This window comes from Phyllobates terribilis, unplaced genomic scaffold (assembly GCF_046119375.1).
Source record: "Phyllobates terribilis strain yellow unplaced genomic scaffold, ASM4611937v1 Scaffold_4__5_contigs__length_816908805, whole genome shotgun sequence".
Taxonomy (NCBI): domain Eukaryota; kingdom Metazoa; phylum Chordata; class Amphibia; order Anura; family Dendrobatidae; genus Phyllobates; species Phyllobates terribilis.
This window is the reverse complement of record NW_027362764.1, coordinates 155436945-155459841: the sequence shown is the minus strand read 5'-3', so window position 1 is coordinate 155459841 and position 22897 is coordinate 155436945. Positions and strand designations below refer to the sequence as shown.

The following is a 22897-nucleotide window of genomic DNA, read 5'->3' as shown; positions in this document are numbered from 1 at the left end:
TCAAGCTATACCTTCATACAGCTACACCTTCATAAGACAACATAACACTTGCTGGATTATATCTTCATTTATAATATTTAAAAAAAAAAAAAAAAAACTTTCAAAAGATTTATAAAAGGTCATTGAGGAGCTCACCATCCAAATGATATATTGATTAATATAATCAGGATCACTGAGCTGGTTTATTAAAGGAAGAAGAATTCCTCGTGATAGGATTTCCTAAAGGGAAAAGCAGAGAACTAGAGTAAGTTGTTAGTCAATATCAGAGGAATCTGGTAACTTATAAGTTCCTTTCTCTTCTCACCCTCGCAAAGTATCGCATGATCTTGTTCTGGAAGTCTCCAGGAGGTAGCAATAAATACAGTAAAACTTCACATAAATCCTTCAGGAACCCTGAGGACACAAAGTTATGACATGTGAAGGTGGCTTCTAATTTACATCGGGTAGGAGGAACCTAAAGAGGTCATATTGGTAAGTTACTAATTACAGAAATAGCCAAAATAATTAGGTTTTTTACTAAAGTTGGTGCGAACTGATTCACAGGATAAGTTCCAGTTACCAACTCCGTAATCGGAGGATGATGGATGGGCGCCCAGAGAATCCTCGGCTCTTCTTTTCATTAACTGAACTGATGCGACATCATATGTGTCACAACACATCGACGACGTCGCACCAGACCGGCTAATCTAAAGAGCTGCAGATGCCGTCAGGTAATAGGTGGTGCACAGGGCTTCCATTCAGCATTCACAGATTAAAGGGGTTGTCCGGCCTTAAGCTACAGGTCTGCAGTCACTATGTGACTGCCAACTTGTAAATCCTGCAGTGCGCACTGCACACTGTGCGGATTCTCCGGTACCGGAAGCAGTGCAGCCATGTGACTGCAAGTATGCAATATACATACTCCCGGCCACATTCAGACTAGACAGTTTCTGTCCTCACTCAATACACGTTTATTGAGTAGGGCTGTGCCCATCTAGTCTGATTTTGGCAGCGAGTATGCATATCACATACTTGCGGTTATATGGAAGATCGCTCTTGACACAGGATAATCCTCACAGCAAGCAATGTGAGAATACACAAGTCTGCAGTCACAGACCTGTAGGTTAAGACTGGAAAACCCCTTTAATTTAGTGAAACGTCCTCTTTTTAGATTATGTAGTACCCAACAAAAATGCAAATGGTGAAACAAACCTTCCTCATCTTTGGAAGAAGTGCAGACGAGGTCACGGCAGACTATTTTCTCCATTTCAACCTCAACCTCAAAAAAAGTATCTACAAAATCTTCTGCTGTGTCTGCGAATAAAGCAAGAAATGGTTAACACATTGATTCAGCAGTAACTATATGCGAGGGCTGCATTGCTATAATATGTAGGGTTCAGGCTTATATACTGAAATTTCAACAAAACACAATTCACAATAGTAAACTAATAAAAAACAAAAGAGAAAGCCATTATCTGTTGACAATGTAATAAATCAATGCAAACCTAATGGAAGTCTAATTAATAAAACATTCCCTAAATAGACTGCAGAAGAATAAACCACAGTAGGAATAGCAAGATACTTGGAAAGCATCAAGCACTGTACAAATTTGTTGTGTGTGTCAGCAACTATTATTTTCCCATCCTTCCACAAGAAAGAAAATAGTCACTAAAAATGAAAAGTAAAAAAATGTTCCTCTTTGAATCATTGAGGGTATATAATAAAAAGCTTATTACATTTGCATTAATAGCCCATTTTTGCATTGCACAGCGGATGAGCTAATACCTTCTTGTTCTGTGAAGACCATGCTGTGTTTTGTCGTAGTAGAGATGGAGTTTTTCATGCAAATAAAAATGGCGGTTGGATTGGTGTTAAAGTGAAATTATTTATGGAGGCTTCACCCAGGACTTCATTTTACTGTTTGCACCAATAGCTCCACTTTTGCTTTGGTCCTGACAGCAGCTTTCTCTCACCACCTTCAGGACTGGTGAGTTGTATGACACGGACTGTCTAGCTCAGTTTCATAGCCAAGTCAGCCCCCTTCTCAGTCCTTGAACCAGAAGTGACAAGGGCTAGTTTCATTATTGCACTAAGCCAGAAAACCAGCCCTGTTATACCCATCAGTAGGTAGGAAGCTCACGACCAAAGTAAAAAGAGAGTTGTAGAGACGCACAGCGAAATCTTCCTCTCCATTTCTGAAATCAATCATTTTAAAGTTTGAAAACAATCCAACCACTTTTCTATATCGCTACGTCCATCAACTACTGTTAGATGGGGCCCGATTTCCTTAATCCCCAGTAATCCTTCGAGCTCTCTTGGTTATTTCTTGTTCATCACTGCTCTCCGTGCCAAGAACCACAACTTCACCACATTCACCGACATGGAGGGTGTTGCAGATCCATGCAGGGAAGGTGGCCAAGAGGGTGAAAGGTTGAGCTGTTACCTTTCTTTTGATCTTCCTTCTCTGCCATCCTCTGCTGAGCTTTTCTGAACACTCGGAGGTGAGTAGCAAAGTCATCTACTAATCGGGTGGTAAAATAAGGCTGCCAGTCAATTTCTTTAGACCTGATAAAGAGAAACAGCTTTTACTACAACACATATTGATGTCTGAAAACATAAGTCGTCTTATTACATCACCTTAAATAAAAAAATATTTATGTTAAGTACAGTTTATAACCATTTAGGTCATCATAAAATTCCTTAACTTTAACAGAAGGGTTATTCCCAAAGCAGCAAGTTATTACCTATCAATACCCACAGTTATCAATGGGGTAGGTAGATGATAACTTGCAGACGACCGGGAAATGAAGACTCTTCTGGCAACCTACTGATCCTGAGAATGGGGCTCTGAAATGCTCTTGCATTTTCAGAATTTCCCTATGGACAATTGAAAAAAATTGCCCGGCTCTTCTCTTCTTCGCCAGGTTTAGACGGCCTTATAGAAAATGGGGCACAATCAGTTGTGCTGGATCTGCCATTCATTGCATGCATTATTCTAAGCTGTAACAGACCAATGTAGTGCATGCTGCGATTATTAATTTATTTATTTTTCACATACAGTCTAAACATAAATGGTCCCGTGTGTGGTCCACGGCCACAATAAATGCTCGCTCTGCACGTTTAGCTCGGTTTTCTAGAATGAAAGCCGCTTTATTTCTTTTAAATATCCTGACAACCCTTAGAATTGCTGTAGGTTCAGAAAGTTTTGTTTTTGTTATCCAGATACAGACAGTTCTGCGCACACCAATCTGTTCACTTACTGTAGACATGCTATAGGACATAGGAGGAGGATGACAGGTACATGAAGGAAGGGGTGGTCCGCATGTGCTCCTTTCCAACAGGGCAATTACATGGTGTAGCCAATTCAATATGAAAAATTTGGTGAAAGGTACTGTAAGGGGTTTTCCGGGCCAAGGATAAATTTCATCAGGGTTCGGCGTGTGTAATATACACACAAGTAGGATTCCACTCAGCTTGACGATTCAAGCAGCTGCCAGAGCTCATATGAGATTAGCATATTTGCAGTCACAAACAGACCAGCTGGTTTTTCTGCTCCTGTTATTGAACAGACAGAATCAGGAGTAGCAGCTAGTCAGCACGTGACTGCAAGTACACAAATCGCTTATGAGCTATCACATGACGACCACTCAAACCGACAAGTAGAGCCCAATCTTAACAATAAGTATATTACACAGTGATCGCATTCAGCTGAATACAGTGCCTACTGAAAATTAACACAGGCACGGAAAAACCTTTTTAAATAATTATCTATTAAGAGGAGACTGAAGATAGTTTTCCTTAAAGTTTACCATCAAAAGGGATTGTTCCAGGCTTGGGGTCAAAATCTGCAGCCTCTATGACTGCAGACTTTTCAATCCTCACAGCGCACGCCAAGCGTGGGCGGTCATACTCATATGACTGCGTTTGCGTTTTACATGCTTTTGGCCACATCCCAACTAGACATGCCCAGTCTTGTTCCATTCACTTGTACTTAGCGAGGCTGCACACATCTAGTTTGTATGTGACTGCTTATATGCAAATCACATAATTGCTGTCATGAGACCACCCTCTCGGCACCAAGTCACAGAGTGCCTGCAGACTAACCTCAAGCCTGAACAACCCCTTCAAGTTCCTTGAGACAGTGTTGCACATTAGACTGGTACGTGTAGGTAAGTAATCTCATTGATGGAAACAGGGCTACCTCCTGCCTCCTTAGAGCTATCTTTCTTACTCCATAAGATCAGGGAGTTTTCAGTCTTTGGCTTTATATCCAACAAAAGCTTTTAGATTCCCTGAACATCTTAAGAAACAGAATAAAACAACAGATGGGACAGATGGGAAATCAATTCTCCAAACTCGAATAGATTTTACAGCAGTTTGTGTGTCTGACACCATTAGATCCAGGTCACAATAAGGTTTTATTTTGGCTTCCAAAGAAGAAACTCCGATGACTCATCTTTCCTCCGGATCATAAGACATGAAACAAACAGGAACAAATAAAACGTATACTTCAAAGTAGCAATTTACTTTCTGTATTCAGAAGTATTTGATTTTAATTTTCTGCCATTGTTACTTTATAGCAAACTATGAGGACAGGAGGCACAAATACTGCTGTCAGCTGTAACAATGTAGCAAACGCTCTGATGTGTTTACAACCTTTCAGTGACTGCAAAAATTATCCAAAACTTAAAAAAAAAAAATATATTAAAGTGAAAAAAAGGACTATAGGGCTATTGGGTGATCACATTGACTTTGCTTGTATTGTAAAATAGTGCATTTTTTCTGTTGCAAAAATGCCCAGGAAAAAAAAATTACAGCAAAAATGCAGCTTGTGAACAAGCTCCGCATTTAATATTTTTATTCAATTGACCATAAAAATATTTTTATACCAAGTTACAAGTTGACAGAGTAACTTTTTCAGTAAGAGTTTTTCCAAAAGTCAACCGAGCGCACGTGCAGGAAGCTGCGCCACGTTCTGTCACAGCAAAAGAACAAGATAAAAGCGTTTACTTACCGGGTGGAAAACTGTACAAGTGCATTCTGAACAGTCTGCCGGATTTCAAGGAGAAAGGATTCGTCCTCGCTTAGTGTGTAATACCAGTACTGGATATAGTCCCTCAAGGAAAACTGTATCACCTAAAGTACACAGAAAAACATTCTGGAGGTTTGTCAAAGTCATAAGCAGCGGCAGAAAAGCAATAATATACGTTATCTGGCCACAAACCTAAGGAGGAAGCCATATGATACAAAAACCGGGGCGACCCCATCAGTCTACTCGTATTCCACTGTCACTAATCAGAGCGGGGAAGCTCGGTGTCGGCCTGTAGAAGCTCCATTAAACCCCCGGGGTATAACTGCGAAGGGCAGAGACTGTCAGCTGTAATCACGTGGGGAAGGACAGCATATCAGGAGCACTGCTCAACACATCTCCGGACAGGCTCCACACTGATTTAGGATTTTTAAGCACTACACTTTATATGTGGTTGGAGTCCTCCTTTAAGTAAATCTTCATCTTAGGCTCAAAAAACATTTTTCTTGGGTAGCAATGCAGCATGGTCCCATTAAAAAGAGTTCTTCAAAATGTAAAGGGCTACAGACATTTGTGGCATGTGGCTTTATGTGCATGGTAGATGGAGCCTTCGGCCACCAATAGCGGCTGCAGTGAACGGAGAGAAGTTTTTATTTCCATAAAATTGCTCAAAGAAGTAAATGGAGAAGATGCAGGCCTGTGTGGCCACCTCTCAATTACATGGCATGGTAACACTAATATACTTGTATGGAGATTTGTAGGAAACACTCAAAGTAGACATATGGAAGCAGAAGCAATTTATGGTTTCCATGTCTTTGGGTAAGAGGCCCCGATCTCTAGAATAATTCACTGTAGATCAGTGCCCCTCACACTGAGGTGCGGCTGCGGAGGCAACACTTATAGCAGTGATTGGATGTTACATGGGTCTTCCTTTGGTGTCAGCAATCTCTAGTTTAGCAATATAATTGACTTATTCTGGACTTACTGTAATACTATACTGGGTCCAGAAGACAAAAAAGGAAAGTTGAGAGAAAGTTAACACTAGCATCGCCTTCCCCTACAGATGGTGAGGCTCAGGCCTTAGTCTGGTGGGAGACTGCAGTTGAAAAAGTTTGAGACGTCCCTTGCTCTAGGTGACAAACTCAGACCAGCGATATGAGGAGTGCGGCCGCTTGCATGAGGAGTGCTGACAGCATGCATATGTTTCTGTGTCCTCAGCAGATTGTTATTGCAGAGTTTCCTTTCCATTGTCTGTGTGAGAAGTCACTTCCTTTCTGCTTAACTAAAGAATGCAGGTGAGCGGCTGCACGGCGCAGACACCGCGGGCGCAGAGCGCAGACACCGCGGGCGCAGAGCGTCACCCGTGTAAGGTTACACTGCACGACAAGCGCTGCACCATGTGCTCACCACGTGATGCAGGGATGGAGCACAGCTTTAAATCACACTCACGTGACTAAAAGTAAAGGCTTATCAGCCAGCTACCATGTTAGTTTTAGAAAATACCTGCACCTATGATTAAGGAGGCTGTCCACTATGGTCTATCCTTAGGATTGGTGTGGGTGCGACACCTGGCAGTGCTCAGTTACGGAGCTGCTCCACCTACTGATAGTGGCCGCGGCCGGGTACTGCACATCCGCCCCATATTTGAGTTATTAATTCCCTTGCCAATATTCTGTGTGACAAAGCCCCCTGACAACTGTCACACTGTCTAGGGATAACCCCATTGCCAAGAGGAATGGTTATGTCCAGACATCAATATAAGTATACATTTCCAGGAGGAATAACAGGAACAGTGTGACACAAAGATCTCAGAAAAGGCACTATTTTTACTCTCTATTACATAATACGGCTATTCACACATTAGAACAGTTTACTTTTTTTTTACTCCTTTTTTGTCTTGAGATAAAAGGCCACACTCAGGCTTTTTTTTTTTTTTTTTACAAACAAGAATAAAACAGAATGTTTTTTGTCAGTGCAATTCAATATCTTCATCTATTTTTGGTCCTAGAGTCCATGTGTACTGTTAGTTTTTTTTTCCTCGGACCCAAAGAGTCTCATTGATCCACACACAGATCCGTTTTAAAGCTGCATCCGGTTCTCCGGTCAGCGAGACTCAGAACACGTCCTATTGTGATCAGTTTTGTGATCAGACTCGGCCATTGAAGAGAATCCATGCAACACTGATGACACACAGAAGAGAGACTTTATACGTCAGAGTTCTATGTGCCTTCATCCAATAACTAAAACATTACTAAATCAATGGATTAAAAAAAAAAAAAAGTTTAGAGTCTACATACTTTAGTGGGAAAAGAAAAAAAAAAAGAGAAATTAAGACTACAAGTACAGCAAAAGAAGGCTGCGTTACACGCTTACTTGCTGCAGGGGTTCATCGATCATGTTGGCACCGGTGACCCTTCTGTCAATCTTGATGGGTTTAGCTTCACGTTTCATTTCTTCTAAAACCTTAAAAAAAATAAAAAAACACAATAATGACTAAAGGCTACATGAGATTTTCAGCATCCCTAATTTGCAAGAATAGTTTCAGATATTTGCTTCACGGCTTATAAGAAAACTAACTTACTAGCTTTAATAGAAGAGTGGTGTGGGCATGCTCCTTTCTGCATGCAGAGGTAACTGTGGAGGAGGAGGAGGAGGAGCGAGCAGAGCCGTGTGATCCTTCGCTATCTCCAGCTTTACAACAAATGGTGTGACATGATGAAGTAAGAACATTTCCTCTCCATTGATTCCCTGCGTCTCAGTGCACTAAACATATCCAAACAATGAGCAGACTTGTGTCTTCTATAGAGATTATCCCAGGAAAGACCCCATACTGTAGCAGCCCCCTCTGTGATAACTGGAGGTCCGCACAATATTGCCATTGTATGGAAGCAGGTTGGTCTTGGACAGTCATAATTTGTCAGGAAAAGTCCACACTACACTTGAATTTATCAATGTCTTATCATTCGGGTAGAATAAGTTTCCTTATGCTAGTCGTTTTATATTGCGGAAAATCTCTCCAGCAGCGCCAGCGCAGGTTTATAAGGCACAGGCCAATCTGATTAGCTTTTACGAGAGGTAAATCATAAACCTGACCTTGGTACGGCTGTACATGTAGTAGATGTGGGTTTTTTAAAGGCCTGAGTATTTTATATTTTTTTTAAAGCGTTATTGTACGTTTAAAGTGAAAGTCACAAAATACAATAAAAACTGATCTCAGTCCTCCCCTGCCACGGTCCTCCGTTCCGTCTCTATTCTTCCTGTTTGGCTCGGATAGGCATTTGTCTGCTGCAGACAAATTACAGGCTCCAGCAGTGACCAACAACACTTCACCGATGTGACCAGTAATTGGCTGCACCAGTCACATGTGCACACAAATGGAAGAGGAAGCACAGAGACTGGCGGGAGACCCTGGAAGCTTTGGAACAGGAGCGGCACTCCGCGTGTGTCAGGTCGCAGAGCATGCCCACAACACTACCACTGAAGTCCATAGGGTGTTTTCTGACTGTGGTTGATGCGATAAATTTTTTAAAAAGGGACTGTCTGCAGAGAACGACTGTTCAAACCAAGCACAAGCGCTCGGTGCTTCACAGCAGGGACAATCATTTAAATACACCTTCCCACCTGCTCAGTTTCCATCTGTCTCCACCCTTCCCTGGGTCTATGAAGAGAGAGCTGTCAATCTAAGAAGTAGGGGGAGATGGAAGGAAAACAATAAGTGGGAAGGTGTATATAAGTGATTGGCCCCGGCATGAAGCACCAAGAGGCAGGACTTAGTTTGAACAGTAATTTGTGCTGACAGTCCCTTTAGAGGTATAATGAAAAAAAACATTCAACTTCACTAAACTGAACAAAAATACATTGTTTAATAATATAAGTAGTCAAATACAGAGCTCTATATTAATCCAACATGATAATTGGGATGCAGACCACAAGAAGCATCTGGATTAATAAATGGTGCTTTCAAAGGAAAAACTATGTTTAAAAGGGTTGTGCAAAGTTTATAAGTTATCCCCTCTACTATGGATAAGGGCTAACTTACTAATCGATAGGGGTCTGATCGCTGGGATCCCAAACAATTCTGAGAACGAGGCTTTACAGGTCCTCCTCCGAACTGAGCGGAGGGTGAGAGTAGGACGGCTACTGAAAGGAGTGGAGGGAGCCTCTGCACCTCCAGGCCATTCAGAGAGGTCTCTGGAGAGCTACATTCTTTAGATCAGTAGGGTTCTGGGCGGTCAGACTCCCAGCAATTAATAAGGCTGCATTTGTGCCACCTGATTAGTCACTGGAGGTGTTTACTTTTTTCCCTCTATAACGTTGCCCATTTATAAGCAGGAGGCATTATGCCCCCAGAACTGGCTTTTCTCTGTGGATTGTGAGACTCATATCTAGCCAGGTCACCCCGATCTAACTACCAGTGATTACTGTGCAGAGGAAGGAGAGCACAGCTATGGGTCCCAAGCGCTGCTCACACACTACAGGTCTCATCTCATTAAATGACAACGCTGTGAAATGAGAGCTGCAGTGTGCGAACAGTGCTGGTCATAAACACTGCTCTGAATTCTATCCCCATGTACCTGGTCATTATTCTCTGAAGTACCTGGGATAGATATACAGCATTGTTTGGATCACAGGCAGATAGATCTGTGTGACCCTAGTTACATGGTAGGACACGAATTTGTTCTGAAGTTCTTTGGGGGCGTTTTTTTGTATCCTTGTATGATGCCTCTTGTTTAAGATTGGGCAACGTCTTACAGGTAAAAAAGTAAACAACCCCAGACACAAATCTCTGCCAACACCCCCTTGGTTGAAGTGAAATTCTTATATAAAGTTTCAAGCTAATATCTCTGCTGCGGAAATGAGAAATAAAAATGATGTTTTACTCAGATCATCATCCACTTAATCATGAAGTGGCTAGTTTAGCAGGTAAAATGTGGTGAAAGGTCCCCTCTAAACAGAGCCAAGGTGCAAGGTCAATTAGGGATACATGATGTTGGCCATACACATCAAATAGAAGTTAGATGAACATGATTATAGAAAGATCAGACAAGCGAGTATGCGGTCAACACCTCAGTCTGGCAATGGCTGATGTCAGAGATAAAAGGCTAAAATATCACAATACCCCATCCTATGCTCCTGTTCACATTCAGCACATTCATCTCCATTAAAACAAACAAGTGTGCTCACGAGAGCAGAGCAGGCATGTGTGGCGCCCCTGCGGGTCCAGTCGCCACAGAGGTACTGCATCTCAGCCAGAGGTGTGGTACCCCACTCTCGGGTAAGGAGGGAGCACTACCCAGGACCCACACACCCACATCCAACACTACATCACTCCACTAGGGAAGGGAGAGATTGCTCCTGAGGGAGAGCACAGTCCCTGTCCCTGTCTGGAGGAGGGAACTAGGTAGAGGAGGTGGGTGGAGGAAGTAGTTTAGGGGAGCACACAAGGAAGGACTGAAGGTAGAGGGGACCACGTAGAGTGACAGTTGGTGATGTGGGTCACATGACAGGTAGTATAAAAGGAAAGGTAGAAAGATCTAGAAGGGTCCTAGGAGTAAGAGCAGTGAGTGAGGACCGTGGAGGAGTGGGGTCCAGTCAGAGGGGCCCAGTAAGAGAAACAACAAGAGGAGCGAGGGAGTCAGAGAAGGGCTCCAAAGACAGAGAAAGGATCTCAGGGGCACGGGAAATGCGGAGTCGACCCATGCTCCCAAGTTCACGCCGACCGTGAAGGGATCAGGTCGCAGTAGGGGACCGGCCTCAGACTTGTGGAGGACTACAAGACTCAGAAAGCAAACCGGATGTTGCGGTATCTCTAAGTGCCGTAGCCAAAACCACACACGTTCGCAGAAAAGGCGGCCATATAGGACCAAGGGGACAGAGAGGACATCGCCTGACAAGGCCCGCAGCCACTGGCTCGGGACAGTGTGTGTGAGGAGCAGGGCAGGAGGGTGAGAGCCAGCGCAGAGAGACGACCCGGGAAGGTACATAAGAAGGGGGTCCCGATCAAGTGCACCCAAGTTATCTGAGAGTTGGCTGGATCACTTCCCGGGAGGACACAGGACTCAGTGGGCTGTTATAACCTGGCTAGTCGTCGTAACCTGGAGTACCGTAAAAACTGAGTAAAAACTTGAAGACTGCACCCCGCTGTGTCCTTGACTTAATTGCTGCTTCACCTGCCTTGCACTACACCAACAACAAAAATTCCTATTTAGCTGCCCTGAGGCCTAGCTCTACCCGTGGAGAGCTGAACCATCTCTAATGCGTCCGTCCTGGGCCACGGACCGGGTCACGCCACCGTGACTATCCTAAAAGAACCGAAATGGCTGTCAGATTGTTACAGTTATCTTCAATGAGTTGTCTGACAAAGGATACATGTAATGTGTAATGTCCAATTTATAAATGAAGAATAAAACATGCAACAAATAATATCACTAAAACATGAGCTGAATGGTCACTATTAGGATCATGAAAAGAATACAAGGAAACGAAGAAAACATTCAGCAAAGCAGATTACTGCTAGAAGACACCATCATGATGAAGTCACATAACCGGGGCACGCCGACTGGGAATGTATACCAGCAGAGTGCCTTATAAATGTCTGCATGTCACTGACACAGAGTCCTAGGCTGGCACATGGCCAGCATCCTGGCAGCGTGGTATACCCACACACTACTGCAATATAATGAACACACCCATCATATTACCAGGGCAGCGAGGCCACACAGACGTCACCATACAAGTAATCCTTTCATTATCTCCTAAGTGACTGAATCCGAGGAATAACATGAACATCTCATGGCAGAATGCTAATGTAACGCTCACTGCAGAAAGCCGCAGAGTCTGTAAGAAAATGCACAGTAACCCTAAAAGCAAAATAAAAGCTCTGCCAAACTGTGCGCCCCCAAAGAAATGCATTTTTCTCACATCAGAAATGCTGATAAAATAATAAAACCACACGCACAGACAACACAAAGTTACACAGCAATCGAGCGTGATCAATTCCTGTTCTGACGCAGAACCCAGGTCTTGAGTTGTCTTTTTTATGGATTCCCAGATAGTTCTTTAATACGGATAAAAAAAAGGGAAAATCTGTGATCCCGTTCCGGTTATATCCTCTTGTACATGTCCACATACGCGTTACGTAGAAGCGGATTTTACGTCACACTGACCTACCGTTGAGATTCCAGCAGACGTTTGAGGAAGAAAGGAGAGCTCGCATCTCTCGAGGTACTTCTCAGAGGTTATCTTTCCAAACAGAAGCGTGACAACAAAACCCCTAAGTGGAAAAAAATTAAAAGAATTAAAATTGTGCATGCGATTTACCTTATTTTCAGGTTCTAAAATTAATAGGAAGTAACAGTATGTTTGTGATTTTGTGCCAAGTAAAATTTAGCAACTTAATGGTCTTCGATACAAGCCTTAGCTGTGTTACTGCTAGGGTTCTCCATCACTGCAGCGGGCCGAATACCCATCCTGTGCTCCTCAGATTAGAGTTGAGAGTAAAATAAATTAATTTAGTCCTCCACAACCCCTTGAGATTTTTCTCATCTTCTTGCTTCAGGAGTTCACCGCATCCCTGCTTCCCAGCTTACTACTTGCAGGGGAAAGGTGCTCCCCTGAAAGTTTGGCCTTGCTCAATGGTGGCGCCTCTGGTCCGAACTGTGAACTCTGAGGTTGCAAACAGTGGCAGCTTTGCCTCTGCAGCATCAGAAGAGCGCTGGGGCCCTGATCCTGACTGGATCCAGCAATGTGGCTAGCTTCAAAACAAAGAGCTTGTAAGAGCTGCCCTCCTTGCCAAGGACACTGGCCACCTTCGCAGTTGTACTGCAGTATATAAAAGCAACCGATCAATGGATCTCAAGTTCAAGTCTGCCAGGAAGATCAAAAAATAAAGGTAAGCTGGGTGGGGGGGAGGTAGGGAAAGTTAAAAAAAAAAAATCTAAAGACTCAAATCCCAACTTCTTATTCCTTTAACAAAAAAAAAAAAAGAAAAAAACTACTTGGTATCGCCATATTTGTAAAAGTCACATCTGCCAAAATTTTTTTTTTTACCAATGCAGTAAAGCAAAAAGAAAAAAAAAAAAATGGACCCACTAAAATTTTTCCCGTCACCTTACCACACATAAAAAAACAAACCCTCAAACCACTCCATCAATCGAAAATTTAAAAAAAAGTTACAAACTTTGAAAATGGTACGTTTTTTTATTTTAATCTTTTCACCATTAAAAACAAACAAAAAACACACACACACACACACACACACACACACACACACACACACACACACACACACACACACACACACACACCCCCCTTTGCGGGTCCGAATGCGGGCTTTCCCCATAGACTTGCATGAGATGAGGAAAATCCGCATGCATAAAAACCGCATGGGTGTTTCAATAGTGTTTTCGCAGCGGAAACGCACACAAACGGTACATGATGATCAATAAAGTTTGTTTAAAAAAAACCCTATTCTCTGAAACTCTGCAAATTTCAATAGCCTTTATTAAGAACCGACAAGAAGACATAAAAAACGCATGCATAAAAAAAGTATGCGGCAAAACCACATGCAAAAAACGCACCAAAACCAAAAAAGTGCGATTTCACAATTATTTGGAAGGGTTTTACCACGTTCACTAGATGGTAAAACTGACCAGGCAATACGAGTCTCCAGGTCAGTACAGTTATGCAGATATCAAAACATGTATAGTTGTGTTTTTGTTTTATTTAAATTGTGAAAAAAATAATTTGGAAATTTGGTAAAAAGATAAACAAAAAAAAAACACTGTCGCCATTTTCTGACAGCCGTAACGCATTCAATTTAAAGAATATAGTGCTGTGTGATGGGTTATGTTTTTGCGGCCTGAGCTGACATTTGTACTGATAGCATTTTTGGGTAGATACAATGTATCGATCACCTCTTATTACTATGTTGTGGTGACCCCCCCCCCAAAAGGAAACGTATTCTGGCATTTTGATTTATTTTCTTGTTATGCCGTTGACAGATTGGATTAATTTACTTTACATTTTGAAAGATTGGACCATTACAAACGCAGCGATACCAAATGTGGTTTTTTGTTTTGTTTTAGTTCTAATGGGCAAAAGATGGGTATTTTGAACTTTTTTTTTTTTTTAACCTTTTACTGTTTTTAATAGTCCCCTCAGGGAACTTGAAGCTGTGAACGTCTGATCGCTTGTGCTACACATAACAGTGCATCAGCCCTGCTATGTATAGAGAAAATCATGATCTCCTATGAACGCCAGCTACAGGCAACATCTGGCAGTCATGGCAACCCATCGGTGTTCTGCGATCACATCACGGGCACGCCAATGGGCGAGTGGAATGTCGTGCCCTCCTGCCAGTGCATGTAAAATGCTGCAGTCAGAGATTGACAGCGGCACTGAACAGGTTAACAGCTGCTGGCGTAGCTCCGCTACCCCCGCCGCAGCTGTTAAAGGCACCTGACAGCTGATTAAATCAGCCATCATCTTCAGGGAAAAATGTGGGCTCAGCGTGTGAGACCGCATCAAAGGCAGGGACATGAAATTTGATGTAAATGTATGTCCTATGCTTTGAAGGGGTTAATAAGTAAATAACACACTAGTCTTGGAAGGTAATCTTTATGGAATTAAAATGGCCGATGAGTTTTTATACTGATGGAATTGGGACCGGGGCCTGTGAGCATGTGCAGTAGGAAGCACCACTCACTCGCTTCATGTGTAGCAATGAACTCCCCAGGGATATCCTGGTCTTGAACTGGAGATATCAGGGGTGCTGAGGTAAGAAGCGGCTGCTCACACTGCTGTCCACCCTGTCTATCTGATCTAATACTGGAGATATCAGGGGTGCTGAGGTAAGAAGCGGCTGCTCACACTGCTGTCCACCCTGTCTATCTGATCTAATACTGGAGATATCAGGGGTGCTGAGGTAAGAAGCGGCTGCTCACACTGCTGTCCACCCTGTCTATCTGATCTAATACTGGAGATATCAGGGGTGCTGAGGTAAGAAGCGGCTGCTCACACTGCTGTCCACCCTATCTATCTGATCTAATACTGGAGATACGAGGGGAGAGGAGGTGAGAAGAGGCTGCGCACACTGCTGTCCACCCTGTCTTTCTGGTCTAATTCTGGAGATACGAGGGGAGGTGAGAAGAGGCTGCTCACACTGCTGTCCACCCCATCTATCTGATCTAATACTGGAGATAGCAGGGGAGCTGAAGTAAGAAGAGACTACTCACACTGCTGTCCACTTGGTCTATCTGATCTAATACTGGAGGTACCAAGGGAGCGGAGGTAAGAAGAGGCTGCTCTGTTTACCGGGTCTGAGTGCCACTTGCTGGCAAGTTATCTTCATCTCACAACAGCTGCTCAGCATTTAGTCAGACCAGGTGGACAGCAGTGTGAGCAGCCTCTTCTTACCTCACCACCCCTAGTACCTCCGGTATTAGATCAGAATATCCCCTGGGATATATTCCTACACACGACGCGAGGGGGAAGAACCTCCTTCTGCACATGCTCACAGGCACCGGTCCTAATAAATTTCTAGGACAAGTTTCTTTCAGTGTAACAAGGTGGCACTCATTTTAATTACATAGTGATTACCTCCCTAGATAAAACGTGGATGATTTGCTAGTTACAGTAGGAATTTATAGATACATATCTTAATTTTTTTTTATTCCCAGAAATTGGCTTTAAAAAAAAAAAGCTAATTTTAAAAGGGAACCTGTCACCAATGTTTGCCAACTAATCTGAGATCAGCATAATTGTAGAGACCAAGACACTGATTCCAATGATGTATCACTTACTGGGCTGCTTGCTGTAGTTTTGACAAAATCACTGTTTTATTGCCAGGATATTATCACTAAAAGGACTAGTAAGCCTGCTGGTAGGTAGTCAAGCATATTAATGAGTTGTGTATAACTCAGTCACCCGGCAGTTTTCTGTGTACACTGTACATACAGCTCGGTAAGTGAAATATCGCTGGAATCAGAAGCTCTGCCCTTACTTTATGCTGATCTTAGGTGGGGCAGCAAATACCTGGCGACAGATTCCCGTTAAAAAGGAACCCGTCATGTTGGATAACACCATTCACCTGGTTAATCTGCAGGTTAATAGCATTAGAAAGGGGCCCGGCCGCCGTACTCAACGCGCTGCCACCGAGAAGAAATGATCTTCATTCCTCCTGGGAGCGCGGCTTTCAGTCATACGGGCAAGCTAGAAAGGCACGACCCGGCACTGACCGACAGTCGGCTCTGCACAGATGTGCTTACCGCCGCCACTCACATCTCTTTCAGTACGGCGGCCACAGGGCTGTGGAGTCGGAGTCGAAGTCCATTTTGGTGGAGTCAGTATAAAATGGACCAACACCGACTCCTAAAATATATAATAAATTGGGTACAGTAGTTCAATGCAGTTTGTGGGGAATATTTTTTTCATAAGAATTTGGGAAAGTTATGAAATGTCCTATAAATGTCTGTCCTATTCCTGATCTAAGGGTCTAGACTTTTAGCTGAGATGAATCTGTGCTACAGTAAATTTATCACTTACACATGAGCCATGTATGAGGGAGTCGGAGTCGTGGAGTTGGAGGCATGGAAACTGAGGAGTCGGAGGTTTGGCTTACCAACACCACAGCCCTGGGCGGCCATGTACCTTCCTAACGAAATTAACTCTATATCTGCAGGCTAATAGCATTATCCGACATGACAGGTTCTCTTTCTGATAGATTTTCAAAATAAGTACATCAGGCTCATCAGGTCAAATACATCTTTTTAGTAATACATGCAGTTTATGTTGTGGAATCTGGGGAGAGTTCCACTTAAAAGAGGGGATCCCTATCAGTTTTAACCCTGGGGAAACATTTGGTTAAAGAGATGACATTGCAAACTTTTAGCCATTAATATTTCACTGTATAATGTTGGCACTCTAGCCGTCTGCACGGCCAGGCGGTGCCAGGCACTCAGCTGTTACATCATATCGGCACCGTTTGTGTGATTTGGATTTATCTGCAGTATTGGATGTTGTACTGAAGCAATAAAAAATGAGAAACGAGCCTGGAAATCTATTCCACAGAGTAGGAGAAATGCTAATGTCCTGCCCAAAGTCTGCAACCATGTTTATCAAAATTTGTACAACCCCTTTAAGGACCGTAAACTCACATTGACTTAGAGGACCACAGTAAATAGAAATGTAATTGCAGATGACCATAGCGGGACCGCACTGACCTGATCAATAAACAAGGTGATTATTTACAAGGTGCGGAGCGCACAATGAGACCGACCTCCGTTTTATCAACAGAAGCACATGCCAACAATATCAAGGCGTGCACGTAATTCCAGGAAAGAGCAGAGCGCTGCGAGCATCCACAAGGAGAAAGCAGAAGATAAGGATTGTGTAATATCAGAGGATCGTATGCAGCCGATGTACCCGCACAGGCTTACAGCCCAGGAGCACAGTGCGGAGCGGGGCATCTGCAGGGGGCCATGTACCCAACAGCTGCAGACATCACCCGCACATTTATATCAACCAGATGAGATGCAACCATTCACTACATGGAACAAGGCGACAGTATATACACCCACTACATGTCCGACAACTAAAGGAGCCCTGAAATATACATTAACATTGCAATTAATTCAATCAGGGGTTCCCCATTTAGGACCACCATCCATTACGCTGAACAGAGTTGGTCTCTGGAGGACACAACATCTGAGCAATACAGACAGACCATTTATTTCAATGAGAATTGTGTAATCATTCATTTCCCCAGTGGTTGTGGCTGCTGGCGGATCATCACATACCGTCTGATGTCCCCATAACATGTTTCCTTAATGATCAGACTGAGCAGTCATAAAGCGCTCTGCCCCATCTTTGTGCCACTGATCATCATAATGGCAGAGCGATCTCTCACAGATCAGTGCGAGCCAACAGGACGCTGTATGTGATAAGCACATTACATCCAGCTAGCTGCCATGGAGAGAGCTGTGCAGCGATTCTCAGACGCACAGTTCTCCCTCTACCTGCCCACAAATATTCCAGGTGATTAGGAAAGTACAGGAAGGGACATAAAAGGGGCCCTGGACCCCGACGAGGGTAATAAACCTTTACAAAAGTAGATGCTCATATAGAAAAACTAACAAAATTTCTGAAGCTTTTTTTTTTTTTTTTTTGCTTTTCTTTCTTCATTGACAAAGTACAATTGTCAATTTTTAGACAAACTGGGCTTTATCTTAGGTGTGTTGTAAAGATAATGTGAATTTCTCACCATGGTAAGTCCAATATACTGTTCAAGATTTAAACAACAACTAAACCATTAAGGCATGTTCAGATGCTGCGCTTTTATCGTTTTTTCTTTTCAAAACCTGAAGAATTTCCTAGTAGCAGCAAAGTGAATGAGATTCCTGCAGTCTCATGTTCACATGGTTTCAGCGTTTTTGCTGCAGATTTCACCCATACTAATGAGAGGGTAAAAATCCGCAGCAAAAACACATGTAAAAAAAAAAAAGCAACAAAAATGCACGTATTTAATGCAGTGCACACTATAGTACAAACTCAATAGAAAACATAGGCTACAAAGTTGAGCACTTTGGTCCCCTCAGTGATCGGTGGGAGTCTCAGGATCCGGACCCCAGACGACAGACTTATAATTAAAAGGGCGCTGAAATATGAAAACCTTGTAGAGGTTTATAATTACGCCAACACAAAAAATCATGTCTGAACAGTAGTTACAGGCCTTGGCCGTGTCCTGTTATATTATCCCTAACCCCGGTTTCTTCAGGAAAAAGAGGTACAACCTTAGACCTCCAAAGTTAGTGACGTTACTCCTCTCCTTACTTAGACCACTAGGAACGTTTTCATTAATAAGAATTTTTTTTTTTTAATTTTCCATTGTCTAAACCTCCTCTAGTCAAACTCCAAACCACTGCCTGACAAATTTGTTTATATAGATTTATTAAATTCTAATATATGGGTGATGCTTTGTATTTTTTGATTATAAATTGCTGTATATTGCCTCTGAGCTTCTATTTATGTGTTACGGCATTTAGGTCTACCCTTGTTACCGTTATAGCTTTTGTATATTTATCTTATATCAATTCCGGGTCACCCTACCATTCGTCTTGTACTGTGGGGTCTCATTGTTTGTCTTCTCAAGGTTTTAATAATTGTTAAATACAATATACTAATTTAATGCACTATTTTGCCTATTGTAAACCCCCTTTTTGGAGTTTATTATTGAATTTTGCTTTATGGATATAGGGAGGATAAATTAATTGGTGTATCTACGCCCTATAGTCAGAAAAATCTGGATCTGAGCAACAGACAGCAGATCTGCGACTGATAGAACAGACTGACAAAATGAAGTCTAATATGTCAGCTTCTGATCGTCCAAGTGAATGGTGACAATGTGCCGGCATCGCCTGCTGGGACTGAAAGACCACGCTGACATCTATGAAACACCTAATAACCTAACAGGCTACTTGGCAATTTACTAACATATCAGAAACAAACTAGTATTTTCACAGTTTGGGTACAAATAGACATTTTCTGCAGAGATCGGCTCATCTCTCACTCTCCACACAATATGTTGGGTTGCAGTAAGACAGGAAAGTGTTACACAATTATGGCTTTATGTATACAGCTTTATAAGCCGATATGACCATGTCTAATAATCACAGTAAACTGCTCACAGGGTCCTATTCTATCAGTAAGTAGCGAGTAATCAGCCTGAAACCATTAAATTGTCTTTTTATTGGGTGTATTTTCAAGAAATGCATAAACTATAGGACCTTGTAAATGGCCGCAGAGAGGCTAAGATGTAATGCTGCATTATACTACATTATATGACAATGTATAAGAACATTTTACACAACCCATCATTGTCTACATGCCCCACTAGGGTCCCCTCCTCTATGCAGGATCGGATTGATCATTTGACCAATACAAGTTGGCTTCTTTACCCAACGACTGACTAGCTATTTCCCCTGCAACAACCAGGTATATGGCGGGTGACCATTCTAATAATAAAGTAGGTTTTAGAAGAAGTAGAAGGGAGAAATGGGAAGGCGATTAGAAACCGTTTGCTTCCGGAAGAAGTCTACTAGATCGTTCCATGGACTCTGTAGTCCTGAAGAGGTTAAAAGGTAGCCTGTCACCAGCAAAATGCATTATACATGAGATATTACAGTGTTGTTGGGGACTTGGCCCCTATAACAACCATACTAGCACTGCACCTGTTACTGGTACAATGTCTGAGAAAATAACTTCATTCGTATAAAATGAGGCAGCTTTGGAGCACTGTTATGTTGCCTCATTTCCATATTGGGGGCCTTCCCCCCATCTGTGATTGCAAGTGTTCGCTTCCCTGAGCGAGAACTGTGTGAATTAAGCCAGCATAAATGGCCGCGAGCAAGCAGCGGCCAGGCACGTTCTCCTCGTCTCCCTTCTTCAGACGTCACTCACTGTATTTCTGGGTGTATTAAGTGTAGCGAGCGGCAACAGAAAAAAAAAGGAGACAAGGAGAACACCCAGGTCGGGCACAGGCAGTGCGCCTGTGAAGGCACCGGTCGGGCACAGGCAGTGCGCCTGTGAAGGCACTGGCAGCAATCAGACGGTGCTGGCTCTGGGAAGCGAGCACTGTCAATCTGAAGTGGGAGAAGGCCCCAATATGCTAATGAGGAGGTGTAATGGTGCACCAAGCTCTTGGTCACTCCAAGGGAGCACTGAAGCCTTCTCATTTGCATATGAATTAAAAATTCTCAGGCACTGTACCGGTAACAGGTACAGAGCTAGTATGGTTGCTATATGGGCCAAGTCCCCTACAACACTGTATAGCCCATTTATAATGCATTTTGGGGGGGGGGTGTGACGGACTCCCTTTAAACTAACAGTGTAAGTGAGGTTCTCTGATCCCTCGATATTCGTATTACCATATCTAGACGTGATCAGCTAAGAAATGGTAATTTTTGTGCGTGATGTTCTCTAATCACTTTAAATATTTTTTAGTACACTGTTGCCATTTTTGTGGATGTTATATTGTTAATTATCTACTCGTGATTGTTACTGTGTAAATATGTTACAGATATAATTGCGGTCTTGAAGAATATGATGAGGTGTGACTGCTTTTTATAACAGACTTCTATCTGCCGTACACATAATTGAGAAAGGGAGTCGAAAGGCGTTTCTTCAACTCCTATGACTAATGCAAATTCTCTTCAATGATTTTTTTGAAAATTTGGATTTCCTATACAGTCGTGGAATGCACATTATTGGTTCTATTTTAAACTGATTGCATTAGTAGTAAACACACAGGTTGAAGCGGCTCTATACGTAAAACGGCCGTCATTTTAGCAGCCACATCTGCTCATCCTCTCTCCCTGCTGCGGAAATCTCCGCTGCGGATTATCACTGCGGAAAAAAACGCAGCTCTACCAATTATTTTGCGGAAGCGCTGCGTTTTCGCGGCCATTGACTTGCATTGGAACGCATGGAATCCGCATCACTTGATCTGTACATGCGGATTCCATGCGTTTCAATGTGCGGATGGCACCCAGGTCTAGAGGAGAGGAGACTCTCCTCCGGACCCGGGTACCATAGAACCTGTAAAAAGAAAAGAATAAAATATAAAATAAATATGATACTAACCTTCTGATGGCCCCCGGTCTCCTTGTCTTCGCTTGCCGGCAGATCGCGGGGGACTGAAGGACCTGCGCTGAAGTCATTTAGTCATGTGACTGCAGGTCCTTCAGTGTAGTGTACCGCGAGCTGCCGGCAAGCCAGGACGGAGCAAAGCAAGACTGCGGGGGCCATCAGAAGGCAAGTATAGATTTATTTTTTTTATTTTTTACCATTCTTTAAGGTCACACTATATAAATCCATGCCAGTTGCATGGATTTATATAGTGTGACCAAGTTGTCAAGCACTTTCCAAGTGACGCTAAAATCGCCTGGAAAGCCCTTGACAACCCGCATGCGGAAATGTATGTGAAGAACGCTTCACATTCGCTTGTCCCTGGCAGGAAAAACGCATGTACAATCCACATGTACAATCCACATGTACAATCCACATGTGTTTTTTCTGCCAGGGAGATGCAGAAACGCTCAGGAAAAAATCCGGAACATTTCTGCATCATGGGCACATAGCTTAACAATGAAATGACAACACATTACAGTAAGACTGGACAGCATTCAGTCGGTCATAAAAATAATATATTTCTCCTGTAAATGCATAGTACTTACCCACCCACGAAGCAGAGGATATAAAAGGCAAAATAAAATATAGCAAAGGGTCCAAATGTTATGAGGAAGAGCACGCCACCGAGACTACCCCAACCCCATATGGAAAGACTGGCCTGCAGAAAGAGAGAAGAAAACAAGATCATTATACATAAATTAAGACTGAAGCAAAGACATAATCTAAGAGTAAATTTGTTACAGTATTTCAGTTTATGAATCCAGTTACAGAGGTAGAGCTCATGGGTACAAGTGCATGCAGTCTCCACCCACCCAGTCTGACTGACAGCTGCAGCTTGTACTGAGCAGTGAGAGATCTCAGCAGCAGGTGGAAGCTCAACACTAAGGAGCGGTCAATCAGGTTGCAGGGAGATATTGAGTTAAACTTTTATAAAGGATTATAAAAGTTCTAAAAAAAATAAAATGGTTCAGAATTGCTATGAAGACATTTTTCAAAAGGAGACCCCCTAAAAAAAAAACAAAGGAAACATCAGTAGCACAGCCAAAGAATTTCTGTGCTTGCATTAATGACGTATGTCCAGCATTGACCAAGGACCTGACGACCCAAACGTCTTCGAGATGAATGTTGCGGTCAGGTTGAACCCTCAACCCTCAGACCTGTAGACCTTTTTAGGCAAGTAACGCAGGAGTATTTCTACATGCA

General features: G+C 42.8%; 1 protein-coding gene across 2 annotated transcripts in view; it reads right to left on the bottom strand.

Moving 5' to 3' along the window:
* The window catches only part of SNX13 (sorting nexin 13), a 115436-nt gene that overhangs the window by 65741 nt on the left and 26798 nt on the right, over positions 1–22897 (bottom strand). For both annotated transcript variants that reach the window (XM_073677847.1, XM_073677848.1), the window contains exons 2-9: positions 22240–22352; positions 12179–12281; positions 7382–7471; positions 4994–5115; positions 2423–2544; positions 1192–1293; positions 305–393; positions 136–219 (exon numbers count right to left, since the gene is read on the bottom strand). In XM_073677847.1, coding sequence (XP_073533948.1) covers positions 136–219; positions 305–393; positions 1192–1293; positions 2423–2544; positions 4994–5115; positions 7382–7471; positions 12179–12281; positions 22240–22352 — 825 coding nt within the window. The remainder of the gene's footprint in view (positions 1–135; positions 220–304; positions 394–1191; positions 1294–2422; positions 2545–4993; positions 5116–7381; positions 7472–12178; positions 12282–22239; positions 22353–22897) is intronic.